This window comes from Perognathus longimembris, chromosome 14 (genome assembly GCF_023159225.1).
Source record: "Perognathus longimembris pacificus isolate PPM17 chromosome 14, ASM2315922v1, whole genome shotgun sequence".
Taxonomy (NCBI): domain Eukaryota; kingdom Metazoa; phylum Chordata; class Mammalia; order Rodentia; family Heteromyidae; genus Perognathus; species Perognathus longimembris.
In genome coordinates, this window is record NC_063174.1 from 24,421,963 (window position 1) to 24,447,340 (window position 25,378).

At 41.7% G+C, this 25,378-nt stretch overlaps 1 protein-coding gene across 3 annotated transcripts; it reads left to right on the forward strand.

The window, feature by feature from the left end:
- Positions 1-5,611: 5,611 nt before the first annotated feature.
- Positions 5,612-24,444, forward strand: Cdkn3 (cyclin dependent kinase inhibitor 3). Of its 3 annotated transcripts, none has more exons than XM_048361946.1 (8): positions 5,612-5,894; positions 8,738-8,820; positions 10,748-10,803; positions 11,788-11,832; positions 14,428-14,650; positions 18,776-18,807; positions 22,032-22,132; positions 24,245-24,444. In XM_048361946.1, the coding sequence occupies exons 1-8, from the start codon at positions 5,886-5,888 to the stop codon at positions 24,329-24,331; spliced, it is 636 nt and encodes a 211-aa protein (XP_048217903.1). In that variant the 5' UTR covers positions 5,612-5,885; the 3' UTR covers positions 24,332-24,444. The 3 variants fall into 3 exon arrangements, with proteins under 3 accessions (XP_048217903.1, XP_048217904.1, XP_048217902.1); XM_048361947.1 differs by lacking the exon at positions 24,245-24,444 and adding an exon at positions 22,434-23,544 and having other exon boundaries at positions 5,614-5,894; positions 22,029-22,206; XM_048361945.1 differs by having other exon boundaries at positions 5,621-5,894; positions 22,029-22,132.
- Positions 24,445-25,378: the final 934 nt, after the last annotated feature.

The following is a 25,378-nucleotide window of genomic DNA, read 5'->3' on the forward strand; positions in this document are numbered from 1 at the left end:
TCTGTAGGACAGGCCAATGGAGGCCTTTCTTCATCCTGTCTCTTTTGCTGTCAGATGAACACTGGGAACCTGATGGTAAAAATGAATGATTTGATTGGTATTTCTAAAACTGCCCCTTAGGATGGATTGAAATTGAAAAATCTTAAAGGAGTGTTTAAAAATAAAGGTTTATGGGGCTGGGGATATGGCCTAGTGGCAAGAGTGCCTGCCTCATATACATGAGGCCCTGGGTTCAATTCCCTAGCACCACATATACAGAAAACGGCCAGAAGTGGCGCTGTGGCTCAAGTGGCAGAGTGCTAGCCTTGAGCAAAAAAAAGAAGCCAGGGACAGTGCTCAGGCCCTGAGTCCAAGCCCCAGGACTGGCCAAAAAAAAAAAAAAAAATTAAATAAATAAATAAATAAAGGTTTATTTGTATGATGTAACTTGACTTTCTGTGCTACTTTGCAATTTGGAGATATTGAAAAAGCAAAGATGCTAAGTCTGGATTCTTGTGTTTGTAATTCTGGTGTTTGTAATTCTTACATTAAGGGAAAACTGTCATTTGAGTTCAAAGGTCTTCTAGGCAGAAACTGGGATTGAAGAAAAAAAATGGCTCTTTTAAAACAAGCAGCCGAAGCAAAACCCACAGAGAAAGACAGATGATTCCTACATGTTTGTCAGATGTAACTTTGACCTGTAATAAGTTCCAGGAAAGAGCATGCTTTAAAACTACCTTTGTGTGGACCACCTTGTTGCTTTTAATTGAAGTAAAGTGGCCTTTTGTAAGACTCATTGATCTGAAATCTGTGGTTCGAAGCCAGCCTAGGCAGAGAAAGGTCCCTGTGAGAGTCTTCATCTCTAATCAGTCAGCAGAAGTGCTGGGAACGGAGTTGTGTGGAGCTCAAAGTGGCAGAGTGCTAGCCTTGAGCTGGAGAGCTGAGGCCCTGAGTTCAAGTCCAGTGACCGTAAAAGACACTCTGGGACAAAAGTGATGAAGCATCCAGAGGCAGTAAGCCACTGCTGGGATGGCAGAGATGGTGTCAGATTTGGCCCTTCAAAAGTTAAACGGAGCCGGAGGTTCTAGGAGAATAGTTTGTAAGCATGCCTTTCTAATTCCCATGTCTACTTTGTAACTGGGCTGGAACTTGTTGGTCATCTGTGATAGTGGGTAGTAAAGCTAAGTTTGTCAAATGGAGGGATAATTTAAAATCCCAACCCGCTGCATCTGCTCAAAGCCCTAACTGGGAGTGAATTTTGAGCTGGCATATCTGTTCAGGAAAGGAAGCTTGTGGCCCTGAGATTGTGTTATTGAGATCTGTCTAAGGCCTGCAAAGGTAATTTAGGCATTGTTAGACCATCAGAGATCAGGTTCCCTAGACAATCAGGAAAATCCTTCTCTAAACCAGAGTGCTGAAAGACTACAATGTTGTAGCCCAAGAAGAGGTCTGTGCAGTTGTTAAAAGTTAACTGTTGTATGTAATTTCCAGTCTGGACTAAAACTCCTAATAGACATCTGATACTGGCAACCCCTTGGGAAAGTAGGCTAAGTAAAGTTATAGGTTCCTGACTAGGTAGGGTCAGCGTCCCTGAATCAGCCTGAAGAAGTTACAGAAGATGAATGCTCTTCACCCATCAGCTCCCCTTTAAGATCAAGGTACCAGCTGGGAATATGGCCTAGTGGCAAGAGTGCTTACCTCTTATACATGAAGCCCTGGGTTCAATTCCCCAGCACCACACATACAGAAAATGGCCAGAAGTGGCGCTGTGGCTCAAGTGGTAGAGTGCTAGCCTTGAGCAAAAAGAAGCCAGGGACAGTGCTCAGGCCCTGAGTCCAAGACCCAGGACTGGCAATAAATAAATAAATAGATAGATAGATAGATAGATAGATAGATAGATAGATAGATAGATAGATAGATAGATGAATAAATAAATAAATTCAAGGTACCAGAGTCATTTGGGGGAAAATGAGGCAGGGTAACTTAGAGGCATGGAAAACAGTGGTAACAAGTGTACAAGAGCGGAGACTTGCACTTGTGAGAGATGGTTCTTTAACCAGTCTATGCAGAAAGTTGCAGACAACACAGCAGGTGTGACATCCTAATGGAGCCATTGGGAGCCCCTGCCCCCACCCATTCCATTTGGATTGAGATCAAGGATGGCCCTGACAGTCATCTGGAAGAAACTACATCTTCACCCTGAGCACCTTTATGGCAGTAAAAGAAGATGGGACTCCCATCACACACAGCTGATTCCTGCTGGAAGGCTGCTTTGGATCCGCTGGAACTAAGATTTTGGGGGACATTCTTTCTGTGGTAGCCTTCCCACTCCTCTGAGTTGGCAGGAGTTGACTAGCTCTATTAAGAAAATTGGATAAAGCACATGTGGCAGGCTGGAGTCACTCCCAGGGGATGCTTGGGGTGGGAGGTGTGTCCAGGCATATTAGCGTGTGTCCAGATGGATTAGGGTGTGACCTCAGAAGGGAGGGAGGTAACTGCCTCCAGGTGTGCCAGTTACTTAGGTAACTGGATGGAGATCTAAACATGTAAGAGCACCTGCACAGAGCCCTCCTGGGGGTGGACCTCACAGATATCACTAGCCAACCTTAGGCACTTAGAGGCACAGGAAGCTGGATTGGCCCATGTGTTAATACATTTTCATTTGTACAATGAATTGGGGCCATAAAACTGATGGCCCTACTCATCCAGTACACACCTCTCAATGTTAATGAAATAAGTCAAGGGTTTGACTAGGCAGAAAGAAAGGTGGGTGTTGTAGGGAGTACAGCTGACTCCATCTTGACTAGGGAAACATGGGAGGGAATGTTGGGGGGAGTTGATTCGGTCAACATGACTCCAAAATTCTGCTTCTGTAAATGGCTTGCTTGTTTGTTGTTTGCTGTACCCTCTGCGTCAACCTACATCTGTGCTATGCTTTTACCTTTATAAACCCCAATTTGAGGACTGCTCGGGGTCACGGTGGCAGCAACCAAGTCTGCACTGTGTCCCTGGCTGGCCAGCCTGCTTTTCACTGTCGCAGTTTCAGCTCCTGAGTCTGTGCTGCGTCCCTGGCTGGTCAGTTGGCTTTTTTGCTTCCCCAATAAATCCATTTTTTTTGCTTGAGACTGTTTCTGAGCGGTGGACTCTTGGACGGATGTGGGATCTCCTCCCTTGAGCCCTGTAACAGCCATATTAGGTCATTGTTAACCTGCACTACCTGGTCAGTGTACAACCTGCATGAGACACAACTGTAAATTCTGTGTTTGCAGGGGTATCATACTGAGACGGTAGATTGAGTTAATAAGTTACATAGTTCAGTGGATTAGTTAGGACCTAGGACGCCTAGATGAACATGTTGCAGTGGAAGGAGTACAGGCTTGGCCAAGGGAAACCCACATCAGAAAAATCAAGATTGTTTAATAAAAAAAAACAGCTACAGAAAAATGGCCTGCCTCCATCCTTCTTAGTCTTCTTAATTATGTATAATCTTAGTTGGGGGATGGGGGAGTGGAGGATGCACAGACAATTCCCAACTGAGAACTACAGTTTCAGATCTGCAGGTCCACAGTGACTCTTCTGATTGGTCATCTTATACCTCATTTGCATAGACTCTACTTCAAGGCACAGCAGTAGCAACCTTCCACTATAACACTTCTCTGCTGAATAAGTTTCACACCCACCTGGTGGCTAATGCCTATAATTCTAGCTACTCAGGAGGCTGAGATCTGAGGATCATGGTTCAAAGCCAGCCCAGGCAGGAAGTCTGTGAGGCTCTTATCTCCAATTAATCATCAGAAAATCAGAAGTGGTGCTGTGGCTCAAAGTGATAGAGCACCAGCTTTGAGCGAAAAAGAGCTCAAGAATAGTGTCCAGGCCCTGAGTTCAAGCCCCATGACCAACAACAATAAAAAGTTCACACTTACCCTTTACCATCCATGGACTTCATTTGTTAGAAGTTCTCAAGACAAGAAGCCAAAAAGGTGACACTGGCAGCAGTAAGCCAAGCAGCAGCACTATTAGGCGGTGTCTGCTGCTGAGTTGTAACATAAGTATGTGCTGCCTGTTCCATGACTATAACACTAGCAGGCAGTGACAGTCACTCGAGTAGACTCTGCCCACTTTGAACAGAAAAAGCAAACAACAAAAAACACCTATCATCAGATGTCCTCTGGAATTGTACTTCAGATACCTGTGCACTGCCTTGCCGGGGAAGGATTTTGATTTCTGGCCAGAATGGTACTAACCTGCCTTGAGGCCTTAGGCTAGGATAAGGTTCACACAGAAATTTAAGGAGGAAATAATTTGGCTTTCTAAGTAAGACTTTTATGATTAATAGGATTTAACAGAGCAAACGGAGAAACTCCAGTGGGGATAACGGCAATTTAGTTTTCCCCTACCGTACATCTTTTGAACTCAACATCCCAGCTCATTAGCAGGTGTGTCCTGTGCAACTCCCCCAAAAGAGGACTCTGGGAAGCTTGAACCTGGGTCCCGAAGGACTTTGTCTCATGTACCTTTCTATTGGCTGGCTTTGCTTCACCTTTCCTCTATAATAAGTGATAGCTGTAAAGACAACCATATGCTTATTCCTTTGAGTGCTTCCAACAAACCACTGAGCAAGACAGTGGGCCTGAGAGCCCCCACCACATACCCTCTAACATTCCATAACCTAAAACAAGTCAAAGCAGCCAGATCCAAAGTTGTTTTCCTAGTCCTTTGTTACTTTATCAACTTTTCTGGGCCAGGCCCCTCTTACCAGTTATACCTAGCTCAAGGTCCCTGGAATCCATCCTCATCTATTCTCCACTCAGTCAGAGAGCTGAAACTTCTGCAGGTATTTCTCAGATCTTCAGGTAATGTTGCTCTAGGTGACTGTCTTTCCCATAGCCAACTAAACAGGGGCTGGAGAATGAAGGAGAGTCTAATCAAACACTTTCAGAAAAGATGATGGTTCATCGTGAGGAAACACTGGCACTGTGGACCCATCTAGCATCGTTTGGAGCCTTTGCATACAATTTTTGCTTCACATATATTTGGTAAACAGGAAGATAATCCATATTGTAAGTCGTATGTCTTCTAGAATGGTAAAGAATATAAAATAACAAGCATATAAAATATGTTTATACTCTGGATTTTTGTCTTTTTGTAGTATTTATATAACTAGATAAGACTGTAATTATAAAAACCTACTTCCTCCACCACCACCATACCTTAAAAGAACTTTTTTTTTTTTTTTTTTTTTGCCAGTCCTGGGCTTGGACTCAGGGCCTGAGCACTGTCCCTGGCTTCTTTTTGCTCAAGGCTAGCACTATGCCACTTGAGCCACAGTGCCACTTCTGGTCATTTCCTGTATATGTGGTTCTGGGGAATCGAACCCAGCGCTTCATGTATATGAGGCAGGCACTCTTGCCACTAGGCCATATTCCCAGCCCCCTTAAAAGAACTTTTAACCAAGCAAAACCTTCTCACCCTGGCACCACTCAAATCTGCCCTGGCAAAAACAGTTGCCAAATCCTGAGTCTGGTGGGGAGCGTAGAGGAAAGCTTTAGCCCCGCCCCCTCTCCCTTCTCCCGGTTCCCACTGGCGGAAGGAGAGTGCACTCCAACCAATCACCGTCCCACCAGGGCTACCTTCCGCGCGTCTTTCGAAGGCTTCCTAGGAACCAATAAGCGGCTGGAGACTGAACCCGAGCACCCGAAGGAGAAGTAAGAAATGAAGAGACGTTCTGATTGGTTGCTAGAAGATGCTTCGCCCCACCCTCAATTAGGATGCACCAATTAGTTGAGAGGAGGGGCGAGCTCCGCACGGGGCTACAGCCGCTACCGCGGCCTGGACGGCAGCCGTAGCGTGAACTCAGCCACTGGAGGCAACGCCGCCGCTAGGGTGTTGGTGTTCGGCAGCCAGTGATGAAGCCGGTGAGTCGGGCGGGCGGGCGGAGTCTGTAGGAGCAGTGCCACCGGGACGCGAGTTGACCGGACGACCAGCTCTTAGAATGGGCGGGCCGCCGGTGCCGGGTCGCCGCGGGAATCGAGTAGCAACCGCCCCAGAGGGTGGAGGAAGCGGCGCTTCGCTGCAGCATGACCCCTGCGAGAGAGAGGCATCCGAGGAGAGGGGCGAGGCGAAGTGGGGCGCCTCCCGAGGGCTGTCTCCCGTTTCCTGTGGGAGGGATCATAAGCATCTGGACAGCCCAGCCCAAGACGATAGACCTCCCTTGTACCTGAGAAACTGAGGCACAGGGCGTGGTTAACACGATACCCCGGGCGGAGGAGAGGGGGTTGTCGGAGAGGAGGACCCTAGGGTGCGCCCGTCGGGAAGGACCTATCCGTGCTACGGGCGACTTCACTGCGACCACAGCCACCTAGCAACACCCCCTTCCTGAGCCTCCCGGTCTCCTGGGCTTGGGGAGAGCAGAAATGCCCGCCTGCTCGGATTTCTACCCACCTGGCTGGGGGGAGGGGGCAGAATGAATTTAAATTTTATTTCATCAAAATTGCTAGACAGTAAAAGAGTGGGGGGGGGGGGGCGGGGCGCGGAGCGGAGACGTTGGCCAGAAGCTGAAGCCTATCCTAATTCCTATTACTTGCCTCCAAGATTCTGAAGGTTCTGTTGATTGTAATGCTACAGATCCGAAACAACAAAAATCCACAGCTTAAGCTGACTTCTGCCAGATATCAAACAGCAGCGCTGTAGAGCACAGCTTCCCAGCTGGACGGGGCTTTCCTGCTTACCCTTGCTAACCCCGGTTTCAAGTGGGAAGAAGTCAGCTGTCTTTCACTTCGGGCCTCTTTCTCCACTTGGCATGGCCGGAGGGGAAGAGTGAGTTATCTGATCTCCAAGTTTGGGAGAAACTGAACTTAGCACCCTCTTATCTTTCCCTAGGAAATCTACCTACTTGCCATTCTACCAGAAAGCACACTTCGGGTCCAATCTGTTACACGGAAGCCCTGGGTTGTTGATCACTATAATTGGGCAGATCGTTCTCTGATTTTAGCAAGGGAAGTGGCAAGCTCACTCAACTATAACCTTGAGCTATAGTTGAAACTTTGAGCTGCATTTGAAACTGAATAAAACCAACCTTTACATCCAGTCCAAAGTCTGACTTCTCAGTTTCTTAACAACAGGGAGTAGATATTTTGTTTTTTAGGATTTTTTTCTTTATTGTCAAAGTGAAGTACAGAAGGGTTACAGTTTCATATGTGAGGCAGTGAGTATATTTCTTAATCCAACTTATTACCACCTTTATCATCCCCCCTCCCCATTTCCCTCTCCCCCCATGAGTTGTACAGTTGGTTTACACCATATAGTTTTGTAAGTATTGCTGTTGCATTGGTACCCCTGATATCACTATGACTGATTTTGGTACCCTGGATATTGTATATACGTGTATTGGAACTAGGGAAGGGAAAGGGAATATCAAAATCGAGAGACAGGATAAAAAGACAAACCAAAAAGGAATTTTTTTAATCCATTAAAATTCCAATAGAGAGCTAGGTGTTGGTGGCTCATAGCTGCCATTTTAGCTACTCAGGAGCTGTGATATAAGGATGGAGGTTCAAAGCCATCCCAGGCAGGAATGTCTGTCAGACTCTCACCTCCAGTTTACCACCAAAAAGTCAGAAATGATAGCACATCATCCCTGAACAAAAAAGCTAAGGGACATCACATCACACAAACCCTGAGTTCAAGCCCAAGCACAGGCACAAAGAATTAATTCCAACAGGGGAGTATAGATGTCTTCCATAGAGAATTGCCATCTTCAGGATTGAACTTAATTGAGCAGAACTTTGCTTTAATCATCCTACAAGGGCCATCTCCATTTTTTCTATTTTTCTAGTTCAGTGATTCATGAAGTCAGGAGGAAGCTAGTTCACCTGTGCTCCCCCCAGCACCAAGCTAATAGGCTGGATGGGGGTTATCTTTTGAGAAACAAAGTGAGTAAAACTGTGCCACCTTTATTTTGACATCATAGATCCTGAATATACAAGCCTTTGTCTGATTTTTTCTTTTTGCCAGTCCTGGGCCTTGAACTCAGGGCCTGAGCACTGTCCCTGGCTTCTTTTTGCTCAAAGCTAGCACTCAGGCAAATTGAGCCACAGTGCCACTTCCGGCCTTTTCTGTGTATGTGGTGCTGAGGAACCAAACCCAGGGCTTCATGCATACTAGGCAAGCACTCTACCGCTAAGCCACATTCCCAGCCCTCCCTCTCTTCTTTCAAATCAGTTTAACCATCTCTGTGAAAACTGCCACTCCCTAAGTGGTCATTCACTTCCCTCTGGGCTCTACACACATGGTTTCTGTTCGAGCTTAGCATCTATACCTTTCTCCTGTGATCCATGCCTGTGCCTTCTCCCTCAGCTGCCCAGGAGGCAGGCTGTACTCTTATGGATGGTTACAGTTCCAGGGCTTGGTAAATGAACGAGGTATCCAAGAAAAGTTTGTGAATAAATAAATGAATTATTTTCCTTTATACCTGAGAAAAACTAAGATCCAAGATAAACTGAAGAGGTCTGAGACTATCCCAAAGTCAGGACTAGAAGCCACATTGCTTGGTTCCCAGCCCAACTGTATCCACTATGCAGAGCTGTGATTATTAATAGGATGGTAAATTGGTGTCACTGCTATTTTTAATCTGGTACTCCATACCCCATGTCAAATAAATTGAAAATATGAAATCAATGGGTCTTTAAGCAAGGACTGCCTATGCTAAAACTGTGTAAACATTATTTACAGTTATTTAACGTAATTTCTTCTTTTGAAGCCTATTTCAATACAAGCAAGTGAATTTGACTCCTCAGATGAAGAGCCTGGTGAAGACGAACAGACTCCAATTCAGATTTCTTGGTATGTAAGCACTTTTGATCAATGAGGAGCTAAAATGTTTGGTGTTATATAATAATTGTGCCCTGTAGGGAACATGGTTGAAAATATTAAGTAATACTCTTCTGATATCTTTAAGATCTCCTAACTCTGATTTATTTACTACTTATGATATAGAATAAAGCCTTTTTTAAAATTCGCTGTTAGACATTGAGAAAAACCTTTGTAAAAGCAAGTATGTTATAGAGGGAAGGATTTTGAAATGATCTCCCACCAAAACATGCGTATTCTTTCAAGACAAAAGAAATAGTATATAATTTATCATTAAGTTAAATCCTAGATAACACTTGGAATTATGTGTCATAGAAATGCATCTATTGGCAGACTTAAGATAAAAATCCATGCTGATATAATAGTCAAAATGCAGCTACAGAAAACCAACTGCCAAGTCAGAGCAAATGGCTTATAGTTTTACCAGATTCTCTACAACTAGCAGGCAATCACTCTCTCCTCAGGAAAGCACTATCCCCTACTGGAAGAGAAAAGGAGTACTAAGTATCTGTCTCTGATGTTCCTTTATCATTGAGTATAATTACCTTTTTTTTTCCCCTTGAAGCCACCATTATTTTTCCCCCAGTTATGGGGCTTGAACTCAGAGCCTGGGCACTGTCCTTGATCTTTTTTACTCAAGGTTAGCATTCTGCCACTTTGAACCATAGCTCCACTTCCAGTTTTCTGGTGGTGAATTGGAGATAAGAGTATTATGAACTTTCCTGCCCTGGCTTTGAACCGTAATCCTCCGATCTTAGCCTTCTGAATAGCTAAGATTACAGGTGTCTCCACCAGCACCTGGCTTGAAGCCACCTTTTAAGCTAAGAAACCCAAATAATTTTATATCCTAGATGGTAGTTATATGATGTCTCCTGTTTTCCTCTAAATTCATCTCCTGGCTTGCCAACAAGGTGCACTTCTATCCGTTAGATCTGCAAACTGGGATTGTGATTTCTTGGAATTATTTCATTTGATCAAAATCAATTACAATAAGAAATGGTAGCTTATGTTTTTCGTTATATAAGATTACATCTGCTAAAGTACTGATATAAAAAAATCTTAAAATAGTAATGTAAAAATGAGCATTAAAGATGGAATTGTCATCTGGTCAATTTTAGCTCATTTGACCTAAGATTACTGTGACCATCCTAACTTCAAATTCAAAATACTCTTAAAATCCAAAAGGTTTTGATTGGCACTCAAAAGTTTATAGGTTTTAGAGCATTTTGGATACTCAGATTAGAGAGGCTCAACTGGTAAATTCTATGCAAATATTCTAAAATCAAAAACCTCTGAAATCTGAGATTACATCTGGTCCTGGAGCTTTTCAGAAAAAGAGTTACTCAGCCTGAAATACACAATAGCTCAGGGTACAAAATACCACAGGATAGCTTAGGCACATTGGATACTACTGGCAGTCTAGACATTACTATCCTTAAGGTCAATTTAAGTTAACCTACCATTTTAACCAAGTAAGTAAGTCCCTGTTTGAAAGCCTCCAGTCTTTCTATTCTGTGCCTCACCTTTTAATAGTTAACTCTGTATTTTTGTCTGGTGGCTTCTGTAAAACTGTGTTTAAAACATGTCTATCCAGTGGTAAGCCTTCATATGGATTAAGTTGACTTTCCATTTATGCCTTTTCAAAACTGAACTGGGGGCTAGGAATGTGGCTTAGCGGTAGAGTGCTTACCTAGCATGCATGAAGCCATGGGTTCGATTCCTCAGCACCATATAAACCATATGAAGTGTGGCTGTGACTTATGGTAGAGTGCTAGCTTTGAGCAAAAAGAAACTAGGGACAGTGCTCAGGCCCTGAATCCAAGCCCCAGAACTGGCAAAACAAAAAAAAAAAAAACAAAAACAAAAAACTGAACTAAACTGGATAAACTTTTCTTTTCAGGCTACCTCTATCACAAATAAATTGTTCTCAGTTTCTCGGTTTATGTGCTCTTCCAGGTAAGTAATACCACAGTTGGCTTCTTATTAATGTGTTTAGGACTGTTGGGGGATTTTTTTTTTTTTTTTTTTTTTTTTGCTAGCTAACACATCATTCTATACACCGAGCAATGAAAGAGTGTCATAGACCGTCAGTGGGAAGTGATTTTTAGAAGTCTTCATGGTGGGGTATAGACAAAGAATCATAGATCCATTCTTCAACCCTTCCAGATCTGTAGTATTCAGAGCTCTACATTTCTAATTTCTCCTTTCCCTATATTAATAGAATGTAAACTCTTTAGTACAAATGAAACTGAGGACTCCAAACAGTAACCTGTTACAGAAATACACAGAATAAAGAAACTTAGGTCAAGAACTGCTTCAGCTTGAAACTATGAATCCCTATATTTAAGAGTCTTAAGAAGCCGGGCACAGGGGATATGGCCTAGTGGCAAGAGTGCTTGCCTCGTATACATGAAGCCCTGGGTTCAATTCCCCAGCACCACATATACAGAAAACGGCCAGAAGTGGCGCTGTGGCTCAAGTGGCAGAGTGCTAGCCTTGAGCAAAAGGAAGCCAGGGACAGTGCTCAGGCCCTGAGTCCAAGGCCCAGGACTGGCCAAAAAAAAAAAAAAGAAGCCGGGCACTGTAACTCTCACTACTCAGAAGGCTGAGATCTGAGGATCAAGGTTCGAAGCTGACCCAGGCAGAAAAGTCCCTGGGAGACTCGTACCTCCAATTATCCACTCAAAAACTGGAAGTGGAGCTGTGGCTCAATTAGTGGAGTACTAGCCTTGAGCACAAGAAGCCTCCCGGACAATATCCAGTCCCCGAATTCAAGCCGCACACATCCAAAAAAAAAAAAGAATCTAAGCAGTTACAATTCACATCCAAAAAATGGAATTGGAATATACAAATGATCATATGGAATGATTTTCTAAAATAACGATTTGCATTAATATGACCAAAAACTAACTTTTTTGCTCACCTTATTACTGCTTATAGGTTGTAAATTTAAAGATGTTAGAAGAAATGTTCACAAAGACACAGGTAAGTGAAACATGACACAACCCTTCTAATATTTTATAGCTAAAAACCTTCTTGTCAAAGAAATGTATCCAATGCGTAACGTATGAAACTGTAACCTCTCTGTACATCAGTTTGATAATAAAAATTTGAAGAAAAAAAAAAACCTTCCTGTCAAAAGGAATGAATTGTGATATTTTCTCAAGCAAGGTAACTATTCAGTATTTTGTGACATTTTAAGCTATCAGCTTATTGTGACATATGAAGAGGTATCTGAAGGTCAAAGAACTGGTCATGTATCTAAACATGACTTTGCTTTTCACTGACTATGGTAGTTATGTGAAGAAACTGCTTTTGATGTTAGAAAGTACATAGCACTGACACATTGCCTTGCTCAAATCTTTGCACTTACCATAATCTCTTACACACTTGACTGTGGTAGTCAAAGAATTCAGGTAGGTAGGAATTTAGACTGAGCAGCAGTGAAATTGTTCATGTTTGACAGAAAATATAGAAAGCTAGCATCCATGCCAGGATGTTCATAGCACAGCAACCTTAAGATTCATTGTCTAGGGCTGGGGATGTGGCTTGGTGGGAGAGTACTTGACTAGCATGCCTGAAGCCCTAGGTTTAGTACCTCAGTACCACATAAACAGAAAAAGCTAGAAATGACACTGTGGCTCAAGTGGTAGAGTGCTAGCCTTGAGCAAAAGAAGCTCAGGGACAATTTCCAGGCCTTGAGGTCATGCCCTGGGACTGGCAAAAGAAAAGAAAAAGATTCATAATCTACCCCAATGTAGAATTTACATACTATGTAATATTAACAAATGTGAACTTTCAAACTATCCCAAATGGTCTGGAATATCTCAAGTCTACTTATTCCCACCATCTTCATATACTGCTTGGTTATGGTTAGTACAATTTTTTATCTTAATTTTTTTCTGGTTGTTTTGAAATATCAGTTTGCTAGTGTACTTTAGTTTTATTCCTTTCTATAAAAATCAAAACAGGCCAATACCTGAGTTGATCATTGCTGTTTTACTATTTTATTTTATTGGGGAATAGTACTGGTTTCATACCTAGCCTGCTGGCTCTGCTGGCACACTTACCAGTTGAGCCATACCTCCAGTCCAGAGTTTTGATGATTATTTTGGAGATGGCGTCTCAAGCACTTTTCTGCCTGGGCTGGCTTTGATCTGCCATTGTCCAGGTCTCAAAATGTTTTATGCCTTAGATTCCACTTAAGATCTCATTGCAAAGTTTGTTTTTTAAATGAGCAGCTTCTTTTGTAGACATTACTAAATAGTAGTAGTAGTATTAGAAATAGCTCAGGATGTTGCAGATACACATAGGAATAAGGACACCAATTCAAAAGGAACTCAACAAAGCAGTTTACTTATGTAGAAGAGTGTGCTATCAGCCAATAATCTGGTAAGCAAGCGCAGAGCAGACATGCTGCTCCCTTTCTGTCCCTAATCCAGCAGGCCCCGCCCCTCTGCTCACATTGGCTAAGCTTAGGTTCACAATCTGCAAGCGGAACCATGGCTTAATTAACAGGATGTAATTAAAATTCAAGGAGCTTTTAATAGGATTTCTCAATTACAGTGCAAGGAGAAAAGCATGTAACTAAAATGTAATTAACAAGGGCCAAGCCACCTAACCAAAGCAGGAACTTTAAAAAAAAAAATCTCTCAAGATTAATAGGAAGAAAACTTTGATAGAAAAGACATTTTTCTCACAGTAGGCATTCCAAAATATACAAAATTTGTCTTGAATCAATTATTTAATTTGTATGTTACTTACTATTTAAATGTCCTCCAAATGGAAATTTCCTGTTGTGATGATGTGCATAAGCTAGAAACATCTTTACAAATAAAGCAAGGGCACCAAAACCCAGGCTGGAGGCATGGCTCAAGTGGTACACTAATAGCAGAGCAAACAAGCTGAACAAGCATGGCACCCTAAATGTTCTTGGATGGAGAGCTTCAAGATCAGCCTGAATTATTTGTTTTGACCTGTATACTTCAGTGAGAACACTGCCACAAGAACATGAGTATAGAATTCCTGTAGCATATTTCATAGCTCATATGATTACAAAAGAAAATGGCTACATCAAGTAACATTAATACAATTGATGCTTTATTGTTGAGAGACCTAGTCCATAAAATTGAATACCCAGTGGTGTGGCAGAGTGCAGAAATGAGGAAAAATGAAAGAGCCATAGCTAGAGACACATGCTTGCATGAACACAAACAGCAGAATGGTGAACTAGCAAACTTGGTTTTATGAGAGAAAAAGTTATAAATGTGCTATCATTCCTTCTCAACAGCTTATTTATGATGTGCTTTTTAAGTTTATTTTAAAGCAGCATTTATTGCCTTTTTATGCAAGAACAGAAACGTAATTGACTTGAAATTCAGTAGAAAACATTTAATTTATAAATCAATGTGGTTTAATTCTAATCACCTCTTGGTTCAGATGTTCTCAATAGGCATTACAAATATACAAATTATCACTTGTTATTAGTGTGTCTTAAGAATGTCACCATTATCTACTTGAGCATGTTTGCATTTGTCATGTCTGATGTATATGTCTGTGTGTATCTTGGTCTGTTGACAGACGAACTAAGGAGCTATGGTATACAGGACATATTTGTTTTCTGCACCAGAGGGGAACTGTCAAAATATAGAGTCCCAAACCTTTTGGACCTCTACCAGCAGCATGGAATTATCACTCATCACCATCCCATCCCAGATGGAGGAACACCTGACATAGACAGGTGCTGGGAAATAATGGAGGAGCTCGCAATCTGCCTCAAAAACAACCGCAAAACCTTACTACAGTATGTTCTCCTTTCCTCCATATGCTACCCAGAGATGTCTCCTTGTTCAGTTACTTCTTACCTCCTATTAGAACAGCATAATGTACAACCTCTGATACAGGGACAGCACTCACATAATTACTGTGATTGTCAAGAGGAAGGACAGAAAGCAAGTAGACTGGAAATTTTTAGAAGATAACGAGCTTTTTTTTTTTTTTTTTTTTGCCAGTCCTGGGCCTTGGACTCAGGGCCTGAGCACTGTCCCTGGCTTCTTCCCGCTCAAGGCTAGCACTCCGCCACTTGAGCCACAGCGCTGCTTCTGGCCGTTTTCTGTATATGTGGTGCTGGGGAATCGAACCTAGGGCCTCGTGTATCCGAAGCAGGCACTCTTGCCACTAGGCTATATCCCCAGCCCTCTTTTTTTTCTTTTGTTTTAGACCTTTAATGGCAGTTTGGGGCAACCACTCCAACCTCACAAACATGCACTGCCACATGTTCTTGTTATATACTATATTTCTTGTTATATACTATATTTGCTAATATTTGTTAGCCTATCACTTGCTCAGTTGCTTAGTTTTCTAAACACATGGGGAAAAATATCTGTAAGTAATGAACAATCTTAAAAAACTACGACTTGAAACTTGATATCTAAATTTCCTACCAGAATGAAATAGGACTCATTATTTGTCAGTGGCTGTAAAAATACAGTTGCTGATCTGAATGTTTATAACCAACTATAATAAATTAAGGCCTGGAGGAGGTAGGAGCGAGTGGCCATGGGCAGTAGATTCAGCATCACAAAGATTAGGATAATGAACAATAGCTGCTCCACCTGAAGGCAGGCATGCAGAACAAGTGTCTGTCTTTCACTGCTGATGCTGTTCACTTTTTATCTCTCTATGCCATTTATTCTTTGGAACAGAGAGGGTACCTCCAACTACTAATACCTAAGGGCCATTGCTTTGTGCTAGAGATAGACAAGCTATGCAAGTAGCCACCTTAGTCTTAGGGCATCTAGTGAAAGGGTAATTTCATTCAACATCTCTCCTTAAACTTACAACATGGACATCTCATGCCAGTCATGCCAGTTCTGAGGGAAACCTACCAGTACAAGGACTCGGATGACATAAAAACTGTTTGTGGGGCTGGGGATATAGCCTAGTGGCAAGAGCGCTTGCCTCGTATACATGAAGCCCTGGGTTCGATTCCCCAGCACCACATATACAGAAAATGGCCAGAAGTGGCGCTGTGACTCAAGTGGCAGAGTGCTAGCCTTGAGCAAAAAGAAGCCAGGGACAGTGCTCAGGCCCTGAGTCCAAGGCCCAGGACTGGCAAAAACAAAACAAAACCAAAAAAAAAACTGTTTGTGATCAGACTAACTTAATACACAGAAAGCAATAGCTTGCAGAATAGGTAATGAAGAATGCATCCTACATTTTCCATACTTTCTCTAGGGAAAAAATACAGCATCATCTAGTTCTGATTATAAAGACAAAATTTCAGAAGATATAATTTTCTTGTAAGCACAGGCCCAGGACTGGCATATATATATCTCACCTCATATTAGATGCAGCTAGTGAAAAAAGGTTTCTCATTTTTTTAGGCTCCTTTTTTGAAACAGTTCTGAGGTTTTCATGGGGTTTTCTCCAAATAAGTTTTTGTTTGGTTTTGTTTTTGTTGCCAGTCCTGGGGCTTGAACTCTGGGCCTGAGCACTGTCCCTGGCTTCTTTTTGCTCAAGGCTAGCACTCTGCCACTTGAGCCATAGTGCCACTTCCGGTTTTATATATATATATATATATATATGTGGTGCTGAGGAATCGAACCAGGGCTTCATGTATACGAGAGGAGCACTTTACCACTAGGCCATATTCCCAGCCCCAAATAAATTTTTTTTTTTTTTTTTTTTGGCCAGTCCTGGGCCTTGGACTCCGGGCCTGAGCACTGTCCCTGGCTTCTTCCCGCTCAAGGCTAGCACTCTGCCACTTGAGCCACAGCGCCGCTTCTGGACATTTTCTGTATATGTGGTGCTGGGGAATCGAACCTAGGGCCTCGTGTATCCGAGGCAGGCACTTTTGCCACTAGGCTATATCCCCAGCCCCCCCAAATAAATTTTTGAAAGCAGCCTCTACTGAGGAGTTTCCAGATATCCAACCAGTTCCATTTAGTAGATCTTAACAAACTTTAGCAGGTTCCAGTAAATCAGATGCCCCAATGTTTGAATAAAATGTAAACAAGATGGCCAGATGGATAGGTGATCTTCCCTAACTAGAATGTTTCACCTCCCATTTAAGGCAAGGAAAAATCTGATGGTTGGATTTGCCTAGTTTTAGAGTTTTCAAAGTTGTCTTACATTACTAATTTGTTTGGATAAAGATGATTTTCTATATGTATCCTGTTGTTAGGTGTTCACAATGCTAGCTAGCCACAATGCCTACCTCAGAGCAAAGTCTGGTAGTCTTTCAACTCTCCTATTCTCTGTCAGTACTCACTGGTTCTGCCCAGGAATTTTCCACCCTTTATAAAAAGCAGTGAACAGTTTGCCTACTGTATTACATTGTTTCCTTGGACTCTTACAACACAGGAGGACAAAGTAGATGGCTTATAAAACACAGAAGTTGATTCTTATCCAGTCTGGAGGATAGAAGTTCAAAAACAAGGTATCAGCAGAGCCATGATCTCTCTGAGACTCTGTAGAATCCTTCTTTGCCTCTTCCTAGCTTTTAGTAGTGTTTATCTATCCTGCCATTCCTTGGCTTGTAGCTGCATCACTCCAGTCTGCCCCTGTCATCATAGGACTCGTCCCATGTGTCTTTATCTTCAGAGGTGTGTTTGTCTTACAGTGGTATTAAGTACATGGGGTTAGCACCCATCCTAATGACCTCATTTGATTACACTGGCAAAAATCTATTTCTGAATAAGGTCACATTCATAGGTGCCTGGGATAAGGATCCCAGCCTGTCTCAAGTACCTTACCACCTGAGCCATGCCCCTAGCCCTCAGCAACATAATTGAACCTATATCACCTATTGTGGCTCTAACATTGAAACTACAAGGAATCCAAAGCCTAACAGCACTACACACGAGTGCAATCAAAGCACACCACACAGGACAGTGATGGTTCTGTAGGAACACAGACATTTCAAAACACGACATTTGAGCTGGGTTTGGAAGATGAGTGGGATCTCACCAAATGGATGATGAAAGTATCCTAAGGTATAAAGTAGTATTGGTTGTGAGAAAACCTACTGCAGTGGTCGACATTTCCCTGCATGTATATAGGAGATCCAGAGCTCACTGAAACAAGCTTACATTTGGGGGGACACTGCAATTCTGCATTCAGTACCTATTAGGCCTTTTAACTCACATCCCCAAGTATACTTATCTACAGATTTTCCTACAGTACAGTACTGTAATTGAGTTCATGATGATAAGTCATCAGTACTAAATCAGGCTTGATATACTCTCTAAGTCAGAAGGTGTGAAGGGATTCTTGAAAATGATTTAAATGACTGATTTTGCAACTTTTGAGAATAGATCGTTTTTCTGGAAAAAAAGATTTTGCTTATTATTTTTTTTTAATCTGTGGCACCCTCTATTCTAAGCCCTTTATAAATGCTGCCTCATTCAGTCCTCCCTCAGGCATAGGTCTACTGCTAGCCCCATGATAGGTGAGAAGGCACAGCCCAGAGAACAGAAAGAACCTGCTTGCTTAGCATATCTAGCAAAGGGCAGATCCAGGCCCCACACACTCGCTGCTCTAAGCCTCCGTCTTACTACTCTGTACATGTTTTTGAGATAAGTGAAGGGCTTTTTTGTGGATACTATCTACTCCATTTTAAAAACACAAGAAAATTAAGTGGGCAGTTAGTGAAGTCTAGTTCTTATGATTAATAACATGCTTCATTCTTCCCTGTGGATCTTCAGCATAAAGAGGACAATAAAAGGCTTTGCCTGCCTTGCCCCTTAGAGCTATTCAGAATACCTCTCTACAAATTAATAAACACCTCTGGCTTTTGGTTAATTAAACAATCTGTGTTAGTGAGGTACTGTGCTGAATATTAGAGATACCTAGCAGGAAGGGCAAGTGACTCTTACTTGGAATAGAAGGAAAATGTATAAACTTCAAAACTGTATTTCCCTTTCAGCTGTTATGGAGGCCTTGGGAGATCCTGTCTTGGTAAGAACTGTCTTTTCATTATTATTCCTTTAACCTCCAAGTAGGCAAATCCCTGACTATAGGTTCACTATACTGAAATGAGACAAAACACAGTATTTTTCCAAGACATAAAGGATTACTTACGGCCCTGAACATCACGGCAGCAGAAGGTATTTTCAGCTTTGTTTTAGAGGAGTCTACAAAACACCACTTAAAAGTTTTAGCACCTGCATTGCTTTTGCTAATACTCTCCCTATGGAGGTATGATTCTGACATTAACTTCTAAGTAATGGATAGCATAAGTATAAAGGTTATTTACCAAATCTTAACTTAAAAACTTTTTCAGGGCTGGGGATATAGCCTAGCGGCAAGAGTGCCTGCCTCGGATACACGAGGCCCTAGGTTCGATTCCCCAGCAGTACCACATATACAGAAAACGGCCAGAAGCGGCGCTGTGGCTCAAGTGGCAGAGTGCTAGCCTTGAGCGGGAAGAAGCCAGGGACAGTGCTCAGGCCCTGAGTCCAAGGCCTAGGACTGGCAAAAAAAAAAAAAAAACTTTTTCAAAAAATGTGCTATGACAAAAAATTGGTAACATGTCTCACTAGAGGAAGTTATTCCTTTCAGTGCTAAACAAGATGAAAAAAAATTTTTTTTGCCAGTCCTAGGGCTTGGACTCAGGGCATGACCACTATTTCTGAGTTTCTTTTGCTTAAGGCTAGCACTCTATTACTTGAGCCACAGTGCCACTTCCACCTTTTTCTGTTTATGTGGTACTAAGGAATCAAATCCAGAGCTTCATGCATGCTAGGCAAGCACTCTACCACTAAGCCACATTCCCAGTCTCAATTTTTTTATTGAGCAAAGGATCTAAATATTTTTCCAAGTAAAATGCACAAATAGTAAACACATGAAAAAAAAATGCTCAACATCCTTAGCCATCAGAGAAATGCAAATCAATAATACACAAAATATACATTTGACACCCTTTAAAATGGCTGATTTTTAAAAAAATAGAGCCAGATACCCATGGTTCATGCCTATAATCCTAGCTACTTGGGAGGCTGAGAACAGAAGTATCATAGTGCAAGGCCAACATAGGCAGAAAAGTTAGTAAGATTCCCCTGTTAACCCATATTTGGGTGCAGAGGCACTTGCCTGTTATCAAAAATTACATAGGAAACAAATAATGTTGAGCAAGACAAGCCTAGAACACAGAGAACAAAAGGGCATGGTTTCCTTGATATATGACTATTAGGGAGGGAAGAGGACAGTAGAGACCAGGTCTGCAAAACAACAAACGTCTTTTCAAATGGTATTTCTACATGTTTGGGTCAGCGACTTTACATTATGTATCTAAAACCAAACAACTATTAAACATGAAAAGGTCTAGAATAAACCTATTAGTAGATCACAATAGTTCAACAGCTATGTACACATGATCATGTAAGACAAGGATAAGCAAAAACAACTCCAAGAGAAGGACACAGGAGGATTCTACTGTTGATGTTGTCTTTAAAGTTCTAGGTGAATTTCCTGTGGTGTACCCCACATGGTTACTGTATATGATTTTGGTACACTGGATATTGTACATATGCCTACCTGATCTAGGGAAGGGAAAGAAAAACGAGGGTGTAAAATATCACAAGAAATGTACTCACTGCCTTATTATATAACTGGTACCCCCTTTGCACAACACCTTGCCAATAAAATTTAATTTTAAAAAATTACATAGGAGGCTGAGCTTGGGAGGATCGGAGTGCAGGGCCAGCCTGGGCATAACAGTGTGAGATTCCATCTCCTCAGATGGAAGCTGGACATGGTAGCACATGCCTATGATCCCAGTGATGACAGGAAGCCTAATGTAGCTAAATCAGCTCAGGTGTAACCCCCAGGCAGTTAGTGAGGCCCTGTCTGAAAAATAACCAGTGAAAAATAGGATCTCGGCATGCTTAGCAGCATCAACAGCTTGGCAAGTTGAGTTCACATCCCAGAACTGGCAAAAGAAAAGAAAAAAATATATAACATAATATATGCATCTGTGAGGATGCAGAGAAACAACCCTCACATACCACTGGTGGGAATGTAAAATGGCACAACTGTTGCAGACTGAGTCTACTTTTCTTTTTTTTTTTACCAGATGTGGGGCTTAAACTCAGGGCCTGAGCACTGTCCCTGAGCTTCTTTTTGCTCAAGGCTAGCACTCTACCACTTGAGTCATAGCGCCACTTCTAGCCATTTCTAATATGTGGTGCTGAGGAATCGAACCTAGGGCTTCATGTATACAAAGCAAGCACTCTTGCCACTAGGCCATATCCCCAGCCCTGAGTCTACTTTTCAAACAGTGAAACATGGAGTTATCGTGTCACTCAGAAATTCCACTCATAGGAATATAGACAAAAAAGTGAAACATGAAATCTCATAAAAACTTGTAAATAGCTAAGCATGATGGCACTTGCAATCCCAGCACTGAAAAGGCAAAGTCTGTGAGTTCATGGCCAGTTCATGGGCTACATGGTAAGACTCTGACACAGGACAGAATTTGCAAACAAGTGTTTATAGCAGCATTAATCATATTAGTAAAAAAAAAAAATCCTAAATGTCCATATACTGTTGGATACACATAATGTAGTAGATCCATATAGATTAGACATAAAAATGAAACAATGGATACATGTCACAATATGAACTTTAGCCAAGTGAAAAAGGTCACAAAAGACCATGTATTGCGATTCCATTTATATGCAGAATCCCCAACAGTTACTATCTACTGAACCAAAGTTGATCAGTGGTTGCTTGGAGCAGAGAATAATGAGATGAGTAACAGGGTGGGATGTTAGTGAAACTACAATTTCTTTTGAGAAAGGTGTTGCTATGTAACAGAATCCTTCTATCTCTGACTCTCAAGTGCTGGGACTACAAGAAGGTACCACCACACTAAGCTGGGACTTCATCATAGATTTCTAAAATTTATGATAGTGATGATTGTACATTATCTATAAATATACTAAAATTCACTGAAGTGCACACTTTAAAAAGTGTATATCTAATAAAGCAGTCAGAATGGACTATGTTAAACTTTAAATCAGCTAGTCACTTAAATATCAGAAGCACAAATTTAAAAAAGCAACCAGTCTTTCGATTCACTTGGAAGTTATACTAAATTGACAAGTCCAAACATCAAATGCCCTCCCCTATCACTGGTTTCTTCTCATAACAATTGTTTTTCTGTCATATTCTCTTAGTAGCCGCTTGTCTCCTCTTGTACCTGTCTGACACAGTCTCACCACAGCAAGCCATAGACAGCCTTCGAGATGTAAGAGGATCTGGGGCGATCCAGACCATTAAAGTAAGGAGCTCAGCAGTTCTGTCTGCTTGGTGGGATGCATAAGAGACAGCCAGGGCCACCACAATGAAAATCCAAAGCGGGCTGGGAATATGGCCTAGTGGCAAGAGTGCTTGCCTCCTACACATGAAGCTCTCAGTTCCATTCCCCAGCACCATATATATGGAAAACGGCCAGAGAGGGCGCTGTGGCTCAGGTGGCAGAGTGCTAGCCTTGAGCGGGAAGAAGCCGGGGAAGGTGCTCGGGCCCTGAGTCCAAGGCCCAGGACTGGCCAAAAAAAAAAAAAAGAAAAGAAAATCCAAAGCATGCTTATTTCACACACACCTATTTTTTTCATTTACATTTAAACAGAACTCACAAGTATGCAAAAGCCAAAAGCCCACAGTATTTAAAGCAAAACAATGAGAAATTTTAAACTTCTCACCTTCCAGGATCTACTACTGCTCAGTTTTTGTCCCTTGTCTGTTCTGGGAATGGATCCTCTCAATTGGAATGGGATGGATGTTTGCTATAAACTTGGTACTACTTTCTTGGGTAGATGCTTTTTCAGAAAGATCTAAATAAGATCCTACTAGGCCACTGAATCACTTAACAAAGATGAATTCATGGTATATATTATATGTTATATACTTTTTTCATGTAAAGCAGTACTCATTACCTTTTTGCTGTGGATAACTAAAATGGCATCTTTCACATAGGGACAAAGAACCTTTTTCCTTTTTTTCTGCCAAGGGCCATTTGGATATGTATATGCTCATTATAGGCCCTACAGAATGATCAGTACAGGCAGATAACCAGGCAGCCAATAGGATATGCGTGTCCCACAATGTGCCCAGTGATTTCACTAGCTCACAAAGATGACTCATGCAAACACTTATACAGCACAGAGCAGTGCCACACATGTTATTGTACACTATGTTACCAACACAGTATTGCAGTTTCACTTTATTTCTAGATCTATAGACCTAGTGTGCCTTCCTTCCCCAAACACCCTGTCCAGCTTTCCACTAGATCACACAGAAAAGTGGGTGTTAAAAGAATCTTAGCCTTGAGGCAGAGATGATCTTAAAAACCCATCTGTCCAGTGAATCATTACAATGATCAAGCAATATGATCCTCAAGGCTATTTAAGTCAGGTCATAAACAAAACATTCCATATAAGAGCCACTTTCAATGTACAGTTTTAAAAAGGATAAATTCCTTTATTATGTTAAAATCAAATGATGCTTCCAATTTGTCTTTGAAATGCACAAATACATGAATGAATACATGTTTTATATGGTTAATACTGGAAAAAAATGAAGCCTGCACTAGTATGGGCTGCAGCGCATTACCCTGGGCATTGCACAGCCAACAGGCTTTAACCTACTGCTAATATAGCTTAGCAGTACATGACCTGCACCAGGATTGGTATGCAATGACTGACAGCTTTGGAAAGCTTTTATTTTGCATATCTGATAAGATTGATGTTTTTTTAAATGTCTACAATTGTCCCAAATAGACTGTGTGACCACAAAGAGCACACTAGGGCTTTTTTATAAGTTGAGAAATAGCTTTTCTTGAACATGCCACTGTTAATTACTACTGAAAATATTCTCTCCTTATTAACTTGGCTAAAGATTTGCTTTTAATCTTATTTGACCCTCCCAGTAGAAAGGATTCTACAGAATTTTAAATTTTTCATCTGGGGGGCTGGATATGTGGCCTAGCAGTAGAGAGCTTCCCTAGCATGCATGAAGCCCTGGGTTCAATTCCTCAGCACTGCATAAACAGAAAAGGCCAAAGTGGTGCACTGTGGCTCAAAAGGTAGAGTGCTGCTAGCCTTGAGCAAAAAGAAGCCAGGGACACTTTTCAGACCCTGAGTCCAAACCCCAGGACTGGCAAAAAAATATATATATATTTTTTTCATCTGGCTTCAGATCTTTAAAGAGATTTTAACATAATAGTTATTCAACTGTAGACAACTTTATTTCAGGATAAAACTTCCCTAGGTTACAAAAGCTTCTTACAAAAGATGTAAAATTGTTCTTAGCAAATATATATTTTGATTCCTGACAACTACTATGACAACTAATTTTCTACATTATACTTCAATGCCTCTTTACTTTTTTTCAGCAATATAATTATCTCCATGAGTTCCGGGACAAATTAGCCTCCTATCTATCATCAAGAGATACACTGTCAAGATCTGTGTCAAGATGATGAATTTCAAATAGCTTATATATGACCATGTCTGAAATTTAAAATTCCTCTAGCATAATCTGTACAGAAACGACAACTCATGCTAACTCATTCAATGTAAATGTGTATGTGCAGATATTCCTAAAGTTTTTATTAACTAAATTCACTGTGTTGATTCCATCTCTCAAAGCAGAGGGGTTAGTAAAGTGATAGTTTTCCTTTTAGAAATGCATTGGGTGCCAGTGGCTCATGCCTGTAATCATAGCTACTCAGGAGGCTGAGATCTGAGAACTGTGGTTCAAAGCCAGCTAGGGTAGGAGTCTATGAGACTCTAGCACCAGTTAACCACCAAAAAGCCAAAAGTGGAGCTGTGGCTCAAGTGGTAGTGCTAGCGTTAAGCACAAAAGCTATAGAGTTCGGGGCTGGGGATATGACCTAGTGGCAAGAGTGCTTGCCTCGTATACATGAGGCCCTGGGTTCAATTCCCTAGCACCACATATACAGAAAAAAACGGCCAGAAGTAGCGCTGTGGCTCAAGTGGCAGAGTGCTAGCCTTGAGCAAAAAGAAGCCAGGGACAGTGCTCAGGCGCTGAGTCCAAGACCCAGGACTGGCCAAAAAAAAAAAAAAGCTATAGAGTTCAAGCCCTAAGACTGGCACTTAAAAAAAAAAAAAGACTGCCCATTAGTAATCCAGAGAAAAGATGGGAAATACTTTCCTATTTTATTACCACATTCTGCTTAGTTCTAGTTGGCAAATGACATAGTGATATAAAGGTTTTGTATAAATACCCCTCTTTTTTGCCATACCAGAGCCAAAGCCACTTGTTTTAACAGATCCCACCTATCACACAGTGGTACCCCAGCTCTCTCCGCTACTGCTACTGACAAGGGTGAACCAGTGGTCACCTGGATAGAACCATCAGGCTGCAGACTCAGAAGGACTTCCAGTTTGAATATTCATGAGATGATTAAAAGCCTTCCTTTGCCCTACTACTTGCTGAGGAACCACATGAATTTCTTTAGGGAACACTCCAAACAATTATTCATGCTATGTGGGGACTTTGCAAG

Bases quoted from the DNA above. Each gene is read 5' to 3' on its own strand.
- Cdkn3 (XM_048361945.1), top strand. The intron at 10,804-11,787 runs GTAAGTAATACC...TACTGCTTATAG, and splicing joins CGGTTTATGTGCTCTTCCAG to GTTGTAAATTTAAAGATGTT. The intron at 14,651-18,775 runs GTATGTTCTCCT...TTTCCCTTTCAG, and splicing joins AACCGCAAAACCTTACTACA to CTGTTATGGAGGCCTTGGGA.